The sequence below is a fragment of the Myotis lucifugus genome, unplaced genomic scaffold (genome assembly GCF_000147115.1).
Source record: "Myotis lucifugus unplaced genomic scaffold, Myoluc2.0 scaffold_30, whole genome shotgun sequence".
NCBI lineage: Eukaryota > Metazoa > Chordata > Mammalia > Chiroptera > Vespertilionidae > Myotis > Myotis lucifugus.
In genome coordinates, this window is record NW_005871078.1 from 4996582 (window position 1) to 5010257 (window position 13676).

The 13676-nt window shown below is 34.8% G+C and overlaps 1 protein-coding gene across 10 annotated transcripts in view; it reads left to right on the forward strand.

The window, feature by feature from the left end:
• Nucleotides 1-11500, forward strand: part of CPNE8 (copine 8) — a 184125-nt gene extending 172625 nt beyond the window's left edge. For 8 of the 10 annotated variants that reach the window (XM_023752289.1, XM_023752290.1, XM_023752292.1 and 5 more), the window contains 2 exons: nt 1621-1694; nt 9617-11499. In XM_023752289.1, coding sequence (XP_023608057.1) covers nt 1621-1694; nt 9617-9805 — 263 coding nt within the window. In that variant the 3' untranslated portion in view covers nt 9806-11499. Of the gene's footprint in view, nt 1-1620; nt 1695-9616 lie in introns of all 10 variants that reach the window. The other 2 variants (XR_002828720.1, XM_023752291.1) reach the window with 2 other exon arrangements.
• The last annotated feature ends 2176 nt before the right edge of the window (nt 11501-13676 follow it).

Consider the following 13676-nt stretch of genomic DNA (forward strand, 5'->3'; position numbering starts at 1 on the left):
AAGAGGAATTAACTCTTGAAAATATTTGAGTATAATGAATTCTCTTATTAACATTCCTCATGAGTAGGAGAGGGAAAAAAAATAGGCCTTTTTAAAAATAAGTTAATTACCTTATACATTTTACAAAATCAAGACATATATTGTATATTTAAGCAAACTGAGTGGTGGCTCTCTATCAGTTATGTGTGCTAGCAATGCTTTAGCCCAGACACTGATTCATGAACATGTATAGAAAAAGTAAAATGTAAAACAATGTTTTTAACCCAAATGCATTATCCATGCACTAAAGAAAATAACAAAAACCTGGCTGGTGTGGCTCAGTGGTTGAGTGTTGACCTGTGAATCAGGAGTCGCAGTTTGATTCCTGGTTAGGGCCCATGCCCAAGTTGCAGGTTCGATTTCAGGTAGAGGGGCATGCAGGAGGCAGCTGATCAATGATTCTTTGATGTTTCTCTCTCTCTATCACCCTTCCTCTCTGAAATAAATAAAAAATATTTTTAAAAAATCTTTAAAAAATGGTGAGGATTGTATTCTGATTGAACAATATATTTTGGAGGGTTAGGAGGCAAACATAATTGCAAGTGGCTCTCTGTAGTCTAGTGAATGTCATGTATATACAAAATGAATTATCAGCAATAAAATTATACTTGAGAGCACAAATTAGCATTCCTTATGTAATTAATTATTTAGAGAATTCTGGCTGAAAACCTAATAAACTCTGGAAAATGTTCTTAATTGCAGCATAACATTACTGTATCAGCAGATGAACCATTATATCACAGCATTCCCAAATACCCTCTGATCTTTGTGATGTTGAAATTCTCCTTTAACCAAAAAAATCATGCCTCAGAAAAATCATACTTTATCCAAGCAGTACAAGGGCAGAGCAAATGTCTCTTTATTGTTCAACCTATGTTTAAAGTGGGAATTGGGCAGTATGGATATATAGCTTTGTTATAGTTTTGATAAGAATGAAGTTCAGCCCAGCCTATGTGGCTTAGTGGTAGAGTATTGTCCCATTAACCAGGTGGTCACGGTCAATTCACAGTCAGAGCACATGCCCAGGCTGTGGGTTCAATCCCTAGTAGGGGGCGTGCAGGAAGTAGCCAGTCAATGATTCTCTCTCATCATTAATGCTTCTATCTCTCTCTCCGTCTCCCTTCGTCTCTGAAATCAATAAAAATATATATTTTGAAAAAGGATAAAGTTCAAATTGTTATTGGAAATTCTATGATGACTAGCACCAAGCTTCTTAATTTAGAAAGAAAAACTAAAATGGAATGTTTTAGTATCACTTGCTCAAACAGTCCTGTAAGCACGTGACCCCGGTTTGAGAACCCCTGGGATGGAGAGATGCACCTAATGACTGCTCTCTACTGCATTGGCTCTTCTCACCGGTCAAAGGGTCACCTGAGGTGCTGGCCTGTTTTCTTCATTTGTGAAATTTACCCACGATCAAGTTCTGTGGGAGAAATGATTGAGAAGATGCAGGGGATCAACAGCTTTTTGACTTCACATAGGACGTTTTGCTACTTCATACATCTTGATTTCTGTATTGCCTACGTTGTTTTAGTATATGGCTAAAATACACTGGATAAATAATTCTTTTTTATTTTCAAGCAATGATTGAGTTGGATGGAGATGATGTAAGAGTTTCCTCCAGAGGAAAATATGCCGAAAGGGATATTGTGCAGGTAAGAAATTTAATGAAAATTATTTATTTTGTTCATAGTGAACAGCTCTTGTTAAATAAACAACTTTAAGTTGAAATGATGGGTGTCAGGTTCTGTTTAATTTAATTGGTGGGTTCTCTGTTAGATTCCTATTAAGTATTAGGGCCTAGAAAAAGCACCCATGCTTTCCCCTGAACTTTAGGTTCACAATATGTAAATAAATTATCAATAATTTATTTTATTACTATTTTATTATTACCTTCTTTATTATTACCAGAAAATAGTGAGAGTTTTAGTAAAATTAGAATCTAGAAACATAATGAACTTTTTAATAATGCTTATCTACTCATTTTTTAGTCTGCAACAAAGACTAAAAGTATTTTTAGACAGCTGATAGATATTTAGAGTAGATAAATTTAGTATAAATGAACCAAAAATGTAGATATTTTCATACTTTCTTTGTAGATTATGATTAGAAAGTGGGGAAATACATCTTAAAATTATGTATAAATATATAAATTATATGTAAATAATATATAACCATAAATAAATAACATGATATAATATATAACATAATAAAATATGGTTCACAATTCTCTTAAAATTTTAAAAGAATACTTAACTAAAGCCTACTATTCAAGGAGTGGCTTGAATGAAAATAATTAGTAACCAATATAATTAAAATTTATAGTTGAAAACAAGGAGTTAATTCAACTAAAGTTCTGCATACATTACAGCCTCCATATTTTTAGGGTGCCAGAAGAGAAAAAAGACTATGAAGTCTACCTTCTTAAATAGAAAAGGGAAGGTGTCAGTACCATTGAAGCACATGACATGGAAGTTTGGGAGGAGCAAACAATGGACTTCAGCCTTTTCTCTTAATTAATAAACTATATATTCACCCATAATACAGTCATTAAGAGAATCTAACTTAGAATTCAACAGAAATTGGTTCAAATCCTGGATTGTCCAACTATGATAACTTGGACAAGCTTTCTAAATTCAGTGTACTGGCATTGTTGTAACGATCAAATGAGAAAACATATATGAAATGCATTCCTGAAATAGTAAAATACAACAAAAAATGATTAAAATAATTTCAGGGAGAATATAACATAAAGTAATTTGTAAAAATTAATTGGCTAAATTTTAAAAAGCATTGTTCTTAGTCTGTCAGCAAAATTTAATTTTCAATGAGAAACATTTTTTAAGATAATTAAATATGACATATTTTTTAACCTAATGTTCTTAGTAGAGTAAAAAGCACACGTGCGTGCACACACACACATGAATGATGAGGTTCAAAGCAGCTAAGAAAGGGAACATGGTAATGTGGTCATCTATTTAAGAATCCCATCGTGTTTTGTTTTCATAATTAGACACATGATTATTCACCTGAACCTCATTAGCATAATTATAGGTTTAAGTAATTATACCTTATCTGAAAGCTTTCCACAATGTCTGGCTCACAGTTTCAAAAAATTAAATTACTAAAGTGAAATATGAATTTGAAGTCCTTTAGAATGTGTTATGTTGCTGGTGTAATGCATTTTTACAAAGTTAGCAGAGGCAACCCCGTATCTCATATTATTATCTAAATGATGCTTATGAGAAACTTGGTATTTCTTAAGATTGTCCATATTGTTAAGGCTTTCTTTAAAAGGGCTAATATCTTATGTTGGTGACAACCAGCAGTTCTTATTATAAATATAAAACAAAAATTCCCTTGAAAGTATTTAGTCTCTCAATGGATATCCTATATTGGACAGAATATTGCTATAGGACTCAAATCTATGAAGTTATATCGTGGGCACTCTGACCTTGAACAAGTCAATAAATCTCTTTAAGCTTTTGTTTCATTACCTCTAAACTCTAAATTCTTTCATCTTTGCCTTTCTTATGATGTTGTGATTCTCAGAGGAAGTAAAAATCATGAAATACTTTGTTACTTATTAGTATAAGCTATATAGTATATATATATACACACACACATATATATGCAAATAATTATGTTTCCTCTGTTTGACACTCAGAATCCTTAAGGCCAGTCCACTACCATAAAATGATACTGAGCTCCCCAAAGGTTTTGAAGGGACCTGGGGAAATTAGCTAAACACTCAAGAGATTTTACCCCATAAAGTTGAACTGAAAGAACTGTGAGATATTACAGATTCTGAACATGAAATTAAAATGTTACCAGACAATTAGTAGCCTCGTGAGTGATGGTGAGATCTTGGCTTACATGCCTACAGTTCAGGAGATTTGATGTGTTTTTTCAAATTTCATGCAGAAGTTTCTAAGTGGTGATTGGTCTTTTAAAAATAGTAAGCAAGGTAAAAATTTATATATCTTATTGTATTTAAGAAGAATTAGCATCTTCTCTCTCATCTTAAATAAGATTTTAAAAACATTCCAACAGTTATACAGCCTCTACCATCCACTAAAATATTTTTAGATGACTTATATTCAAGACTAGAAATTTCCTTGAGCCTTGTCCGGTTGCTCAGTGGTTAGATCTCAGTCCTCAGAGAGTCTGGGGTTTGATTCCCAGTCAAGGACACCTTGGTTGCAGGTTTGATCAGGGCGCAAGCAGTAGACAACCAATTTCTCTCTCTCTCTCTCTCTCTCTCTCTCTCTCTCCCCTCTCCTTCCCTCCCTTCCACTCTCTCTAAAAAACAAATCAATAAAAAACATATCCATGGTGAGGATAAATAAGTAAATAAATAAAAAAAAGACATTTCCTTGAATAGTTGGGGATATAGGAGTTACAAGGGCACACCAAGAATAACAATGCCAGTCCTCCCATCATCAGAAAATATCAAAGCCATCATAATGCTATAAACTCTGCTGGCTAAAATACTATCAGAAAATAGGGTCTATTTAGGCTCTCTTACCTTTTCACTACTTTCAAGTTTTTTACATGTTGAGGCTAATTAAGTTAATGCACAGCAAACAAAAGCCCACATTTCTTAAATGGACAAAACCCTAAGGCTGCAAATAATAGTAGGCAGCTGAATTTCAGTAGCTAATTAGGGGTAATAGATAGGGTTTTCATTATATTGTCAAATCTTAAGTGGCACCCAACTTCATTCTAATTAATCATTTATTAAATCCTTCATGTGCTAGGTAGGCTAAGAGCTATAGCATTACATCACTCAGTCCTTAATTGACTATGTGAGACAGGTACTTTGATTACCATATTTTTAAAAGAAGAAATGAAGTTTAATTCCTCTTGTTCGTAGTCACAAAGCCAGTAAGAACTGGAGTCACGATTTAATCTTAAGGTGTTTAATTCTAAAATTTTTAACAAATATTCTGTATAACTTTGATTCTAAATCCTAAATCCTAAACATAGCATTTAAGAGTCTCCATGCCCTGACTCCAATCTTCCTCTTTAGCTAAACACACACACACACACACACACACTTTGTCTAAACAAATAGGATTATTAACTATCTTTGCATCACACATTTCTATTGTTATTTCTCTTATTTTTTATTGTCACTTTATTGGAAAAATCTTCCTCCTCATTGGGCTGACTAAAATTCTACATTTTGAAATTTCCCAGTATACTGCCTTGTGTAATAGCCTGTCTCCACACACTTGAACTAATTTCCCCACCTTTTTTCCCTACTTTTTTCACCTATCGCTTTATATCTTCATAAAAATACTGGACAGTTTTTGCCTTGTAATAATTTATAAATAAGGAAACTGAAGCCCAAGATGGGGTGTTAAACAACTTACACAAAGCTGTTTAGATCATAAATCGGTAGATCCAAATTTTCAACCAAGTTCTGATTCCAATACCTGTGTTCTTTTTGTAATCAATACACCTACCCTGTAATGAAGATTATTAGGGTCTGTTCTCCTTTTTGTATTACTATCAGGGTTAAAAGAGTAAGATTAATTTGGGTTTAAATAATGACAGATATTTATAGCTTTCTGATGTTGGGTAAATTCATTAAACTGTCTAAGTTTCAGTTTCCTCTTCTGTAGGTTCAAAATATGGATAACATGCTTATAAAAATGAAATAGTGTAAGATCTCTTAGCAGAAGGCCTCCCACTGGCCAGTTGCTCAATAAATGCATTAATATCAGTATCAGTTTTTATTATTAGTTAGTATGTTGGCATAATCCAGTCAGAAGGCAATTTAGGTCACTATTTCATAGTGGCTGGATCTTGACATATGACACTGTGGTCAGCCTTATGTGTGATTATATTCATTGTCTTGCTATTCAATCTCATATGACTATGGTATAAATAGTAAGCAGGATAAGATCCTATGGTTTCTATCCTAAAACTTAAATGAGTTATTTTCTTAAATTCTATGTATTCATTTGCTTGTTGGGCTATGGATTGGCCATTGTGTATGAAGCAATGTCATTTCTCTTGGTTGCCTACAGATGCTCGCCAGCCTATCATTTCCTTAAAAATTATATTTAAATCATATTTTCCATTAAATGGAGAATAATAACCTTGAAGACTTATACTTGAAAATCACTAATGGAGCTCTGCACAGTAGGAACAATCTAGTAAAATTGAGCAGAACAGCAACTAAAAGCCCATTTACCCAAACTAATTTAAACTTGTTTTCATAAATAGTCAAAGCTGGCCATTAGAGCAGCTGTGAAAAACATTTTCCTTAGAGTGGGTGGATGCTAAGAGAAAGATGTAGAGTATCAAGGACATAGTATATTTCTACAGAACAGAATGCATTTATTGGTATTCTTCTTATGAATGTGATAAATTAGTGCAAGTGAAAATTGATTTATTCCTCTAACCCAAGCATTTTAAGGGCCCAAGTTAATTTGTGATAATAGTCAACGATCTCCATTCACAAATGTGTGAGCAGTATGGTGATCAGAAATGAGTGATTAAAAGAGATTATAAACAGAATGGTCTGAGATGTTAAGGGGAAAGTTGTGACTGTAGAAGGGTTTGAGCAATAATTTAAGTAAGAGGGCATATATTTTTCATGAAAACTGTAAGATTGAACATTAGTACCAACCAGAGGAAATGAAGAGTGACTTGTCATTTTTCATTTCTCAGGAGAGTACTTCCTGACATGACTGAGTTGATGAATGTCTCTTTGGAAAAGGTTTAGATAATCTAGGTTATGAGTAGAAAGTTCTCAACATTTTTTTCCTACACCCAACACACATGAGACCCAACTTGCTATTACAGTGATTTTCAATCCGGGGAAGTCCCTTAATACTCAAGGCATATCTGTGCCGCCACCTAACAAGCATGTTAAATGTGATATATATGTATATATTATTATGTGTTATTTACAAAAGTATTTTTATATAAATATAACTGTATACATTGTGAGAACAATGATCATGGTTCTTAGTTTTGATATTCCAGAATATTGTAACATTCTTAAGAATACATTTTAATTTAATAAAAAATTTAACACATCTTATAGCATTTGCTGGAAAGGTGAAACAACAGGTGTTTGGGTGTGTGTGCATTTTTTCAAATTATAAGAGAAAGTTTATTTAGAAAGTTACAGAGGTAGTAGAAGTAAGCCAGCTGGGCTGCGTAGGCCCAGGAAACAAGTTATAAAAGCAAAGGAAGGGCCCCTGGAGCTTAGGAGAGGGAAAGGCAAGGTAATGCAGGGGGTACGGGGGAAGGTGAGGGGGAGAAGAAGGGGAAGGGGAAGAGAAAGGCCCAAGTATGTTCCAGAGACAGAGAGTGCAAACTGGGTCCTTCATCTTGAGGGTTTTTTAACAGGTGTTTTAAAATTACAAAAAGACCATGAATTACTATTTTAGATTACAATACTGACATTGTACTTAAATCTGAAAGAGATGAAATTAATAAGAATGTAAATATAAAACATTTTTAAAAAACATATTTCTTTATTGATTTCAGAGAGGAAGAGAGAGGGAGAGCGAGATAGAAACATCAATGATGAGAGAGAATCATTGATCGCTGCCTCCTGCACGCTCCCCACTGGGGATCAAGCCCGCAACCCAGGCATGTGCCCTTGGCCAGAATCGAACCTGGGACCCCTCAGTCCGCAGGCCTACGCTCCATCCACTGAGCCAAACCAGCTAGGGCATAAATATAAAACTTTTAAGAAGATAGTTTTATATTTATATTGAACATGTAATTAAATATAAATTGATGAATAATAATGATAATAATAACTATTATATATAGTACATATTATGAGTTAAATATGGTTTTAAGCACTTTACATGGTAACTTACTTATATAATAACCTAATAAATAGGTATTATTATTATCCTCATTTTATAAAAGAGGAAACCAAGGCAAAGAGTGAAAAATAACTTGTCCAAGTTCATGCAGCTAATAAGTAGAAGAACCAGCCGCTGAACCTAGGAAATCTAATTCCAGGGTTTGCGAGAATAGTGGTGAAAAGGTAAATGAGTTTGATACCCCTGGCGTAGAAGAAAGGTAAAGAATTAAATAAAAATACAAGGCAAACTCTAGGTAAAGGAAAGACAAGGAAGGCCAGATTTCCTTCTCCCTTAAGGCAGTATCAACTATTTCCCTAAAATGCAGGTATTAGCTACATATTTTTTGGGGGCGGGGAGATGAATCCTTTAAGAACAGCTTAAAAGATAATTAGATGTACACTAAACCTTACTAATATTACTAAATGTTAATTTTTAAAATACTATACCTTTTAAAATAAGGATGAAGTAAATTATAGCTACAATTAGACATATTTTTTCATTAACCCTTAACTATGTTGATTCCTATTGTCTCACTTGTTTAATCATAGTTTCAGAGAGAAAATAGACCTTAGCTTTTTTTTTTCACTTCTTTGATTTTTTTTATTAAAAACATCAAGTTTTATCCATATAGTTCGGTAATGCAACTTCACAAAAGTTCACATCCTCCACTTCTCAGCTGAAAATGATATTCTATTAGTTGTTTCATACCCTTACTTAGCTACTTTCAGGGTAAGAGTAAGATCTGTCACCTTTCTATCACACTTTTCTAAAAAGTTGAGTTTTCTTCCTCAGACAGAGAGAGGAAAATTATTGTCATATAGGTATGCTTCTGCCTACTTTTGCCCTATCCTGTATTTCAAGTTCCCACTAATGCAAACTGTGAATTTCATATTCATGTCCCTATGATTTGATGCTCTAGTTCTAACGAAAAATACTTTACATGTGTTTAGGAGTATGTAACGATATACATTTTTTTTTACTCTGCATTGGGTAGTAGTTTTCCTTTGAAATCTGAATTAGACGTGGATTAACTCCATTGGACAGAAAGTGAGCCCTGAAGAGGTTCAGTGCTCCATCCTATTGGGAGTCAGACTAGGTAGAGAACTCAGAACTGCAAAACACATGTAGGTAGCAACATGATGGGCGTGTCAGGACAAGGAGACGAGTTATTGGGGGGCAGGGGACATAGAACACAAGTACACAATTTTATTGTTGTTGTTAATCTTCACTTGAGAATATTTCTTCCATTGATTTATAGGGAGTGAAAGGGAGGGAGGGAAGGGGAGAGAGAGAGAGAGAGAGACAGAGAGAGAGAGAGAGAGAGAGAGAGAGAGAGAGAGAGAAAGAAATATAATGGGAGAAAGAGGCATCAGTTGGTTGTCTCCCACACAGCCCCAACCAGGATTGAACCAAAAACCTAGATTCATGTCCTTGACCAGGAATCAAATCCACAACCCTTTGGTAATGCACTGACACTCTCACCACTGAGCCAAACCAACCTGGGCTACATCCCTTTTAGGTAAAGTTTATATTAGAAAGTTATGGTCACTGTTATAGTTGTTGGTAATGAACCAAATGTCTTTACCATGCATAGTAATTATTGTCCACCTCACCATAACTCTGATCTTCTCTGATATTCCTACAACCAGATATTGACATGTGCTGATTTTTTGTGTCTATTAACTACCATGCTGGAGTCTGTGAACTAACTTTCTTTCACCTCTGCTTTCTAGTTTGTGCCTTTCAGGGATTATATCGACAGAAGCGGAAACCACATACTGAGCATGGCTAGACTGGCTAAGGATGTCCTAGCTGAGATCCCTGAGCAGTTTCTCTCTTACATGAGGGCCCGAGGAATCAAGCCATCGCCGGCGCCTCCCCCGTACACTCCACCTACACACGTGTTACAGACTCAGATATGACTGTGCTCCGAAACGTTCGTGTTAACTACATGTCAGTTGGAACTGCTGAGTCAGGCTTGGTCCTGGTGCTCTGTAAGGAACCAGGGAATGGAACCGTTCTCCGCTTGGCTTCAGCAGTCCTGGTTAATAGGCTTTCTGGGATCCAAACTTATTCTCTTCCTAAACCAAAACTGTAAATATGGTTGTTGCATGAGCAACAGAAACATTGTTTGAATGCTTGAAGCAAAATATGGATGTCTTCTCTGAATCTTTACCTTTTTTTTTGGACAGAAACAGCTAATTTCCAATGTGTCGTTGGGAAAAAGCACAAACTCTGTTTTTAACTCAAATATTGTCCTCGACTGCTGTGTGTATTGGGAAGCAGTCTCTCTGTATCAATGTTTACATGTTCCTACTTTTTAAATTTCAATACTTTTATAACTGTTCTTAAAAATAAGAGTTTTGAATATTGAATCCTTTGTCTTCTAAATTGCAATAGCTATCATTACAAGAGCAATATCTCTTTGAATGACTGTCTGGACAAATACAGTCTCAAACAAAGGAAAGGAAAGATACTTTCATATTTCTTCCGTGAGTGAGTGGTCTTACGAAGCTGCACATGCTCAGTAGTCAGTTCCTCTGCATTGGCCAAGATGGGAGTTCAGCTCAGCAGGTGTGTATCCTGTAAGAACATGCATTTTCCCTGGAGTTTGGGTTCTAAATTTAGACTGCAGCCAGTTTATGTTTTGTGCTGCTCAGTAGACATTTTTAAAAAGTCAAAACGTTGTGAACTGTAAATGCACAGAAAATACTGTGTGTTTGTGTAAAAAGTAGCATCTTTATATTATAATGCTATTTAGAAAGACTAAAACCCAAAATATTTAACTGTGAACCATGTAGCAGAAGTTTTAAAACTTTTTATCCCATTATATCTTGTCTAGATATTTTAATTCAAAGGGATACTGTCTCTCTTTCTGGTTTCCTATCACCTTTCCACGTTGCCACACACGGTGCACAAGCTGGAAGTTTTTTTGTGAAATTCCCAGTGAAATATACACAACCATGTGACTTAGTGCACAACACATTTGTGAAATAACCTACTCCTATATACGAATCTGCCTGTCCACAATTAATTGTGAAGAGTTTTTGCACGTACAGTTTTTACAAGAATTACAGTTTTGTGATGTTGTGTCCAAATTAAAGCATTTCTTTAGAACAAATGGCCTTAAATTCTCACAGAATTCCTGGAAATGATTGTGAATTGCCTTCAAATAATAGAAAAGTGTATTTATTTATTTTTTTCTTTTGTGTCAACAATGTAACTGCTTTATAACATTTTTCCTTACTTATATATTTACTACTTGGTTTATTTTTACTGTATGTTGTTCTCTTTGTCCCAAGTTGACCTAGGGTGACTTTTATAAGCATGAAACTATTTTACTGAAAAGAAAAATATATACATCCACATATCTAACAGTATCAATATTATATAATTATGTAATATTAAAGTGTCCATTTTTAAGTATGTATTAAAATCTTTAAAAGGATAACTATTTGCTCTGTAAATTTTATTCATAATGACATGGAGTCTGATGACCTCCTTCACTGAGCTTAAATATTTATGCCAGTATAGTTTATTAACCTACATATTTTTTATGTATCTTCATCAGTCCAAAATAACAAAAATAAATGAAATCAATATTATTTTTTTCTTTCTTTCTTGTCAAATATCAGTGATTTTTTCCTTTGAATTGATAAGCGAAAATGAAAGATGTGCCCTTTCTTACCTAAATAAATGTGCCCAAGCCTAGCAGGGGTAAATGGCTAAGCATGGGGAAATCTCAGTTACAAATCTATCTTTTGTATGGCTGTTAATAATTATCAGAAGCCTAGATGATGTTAGTTCTGTGGGTAAGATTAGTAAATACCTAGTCTTGTCTTGCCATTGCCTAGAAGATGAAACCAAGACTGAGGGGCGGAGAGATTTACCCAAGACTGCATAACTAGAGCAGAGTTTGTTACCATTGTGAAAATACTGGTTATGATTCCCTAAATGTTGTGAAAGTTGCCGTTAGGGGCTGTGCAATGACAAATGCCATTGCTGTGCACCTCACTCCACCTTCCCACCCAATATTCCTTCATTGCCTGTGCTAATACCTGAAAGTTATGTAAAAACCGGCAACAATAAAAAATATATTTAAAAATGAAAAAAGAAACTTTCATTCCACAGAATATAGGGAGGTGCTGAGATGAAAGACTTGTGACTTTTAAAAATTAGATATTTTATAAACATACTCATGTAAGAGTTTGCACCAAGTTGTTGCTGCTGTTTTTCTAAATGGCTTTTCTTCATTAGATCTTTTCTTAAGCTCTCCCTTCCCTTTGATAAGGGAAGACTTGAGTACAAAACTGCTAGAAAGGGCTTCTTTGGAAGATGTGAAAGGGAAATTGAAACAGCAGTCCAAGCCTGGGCTACGTTGTCCACTCTTTTCATAGATGGTCATCCTGACAATGTTCGTAACTCAGATTTCAGTCTCACACCAGAGTAAAGACCCACCAGGTAGAAGTGTTTTTCCAATGGAGAGTAGGGTAAATACCTATATTAAAATTATTTTTTTACATTGATGTGACTCCCAACAATTCTTTTCATACAGTAAAATGTTTTACTGTCTGAAAATGTTTGTATGTAATTTAAGAAAAAAAATGCGAACATAATAAACAGAAGTCTCCAAACAGTGTTCTAATATATATCACAGAACTCTGAACAGTTTTAAAGGAAACATCTTCAAATCTCATAAGGAAGGATTGTTGCTTATTTCACACTTTATTAAACCACCCTGATCCCATCACCTGGCATTGTTCTTACTTCCCGAGTCTTGGAGATGCTCTGACTACCAAAATCTGAGAGACATGGCCACTGAGGTCTTAACATGGAAAGAGCAAAAACTGTTCTAAAGATTTGCTCATTTAGTTTAAAGCAATAGTGGCCATGACCTCATGATTTTCTCATCACAAAGTTATTCACTAATTTAATTTCCATGAAACAGGCTGCTGAGCATTCCTAATGTATTTAGATAAGCTGATTTCATAGAGCTAGGATTTGCTATTAGTCAAAGAGGTCGATATCATTGACCTTACAAATTAGGAGGAAGGATGAAGGAAGGAATATGCTCAGGGATGGCTTAAAAATAGCTCCTCTTTCAGAGATCTTCATCTTACAAAATAAGTTGATGGAAATTATAACACAGATTCAGTTATTTTGACAGAGAACAAGTTTGGTAACTCAACATTTCTACAAAAATAATTTTGACAAACGCTAAATAAAACAGCTTTTATTTAGTTATCAATTTTATTATTAAAACATTAAAAAAAAGCCCTACCGGTTTTGTTCAGTGGATAGAGCATCTCCCTGTGGACTGTAGGTTCCCAGGTTCAATTCCTGTCAAGGGCACATGCCCGGGTTGTGGGCTCGATCCTCAGTGTAGGGCCTGTCATCATTGCTGTTTCTATCTCTCTCTCTCTCTCCCTCTCCCTTCCTCTCTGAAATCAATAAAAATATATATTTTTTAAAAACAAAAAAATATTAAAATCCGAATGTACTTAAAATTAACAAAATTGACTAGTCCATCATTTCAACAATAGCAAAAGACATATTCCATAATTTAGAGATGAGCAAATTTGACATGCACTTTAGAAAATAACTCTGCACCAGAAGATTTTTAAGAAGTCAGGAGCCCAGCCCTGGTTGGGCATCGTCCAGTGCACCTAGAGATTGCGTGCAGGGCACATGCCTGGGTTGCGGGCTCAATCCCCAGTAGGGGCTGTGTAGGAGGCAGTTGATTTATGTTAGGCTCTTACATCAATGTTTCTCTCTTCTTCCTCTTTCTAAAAA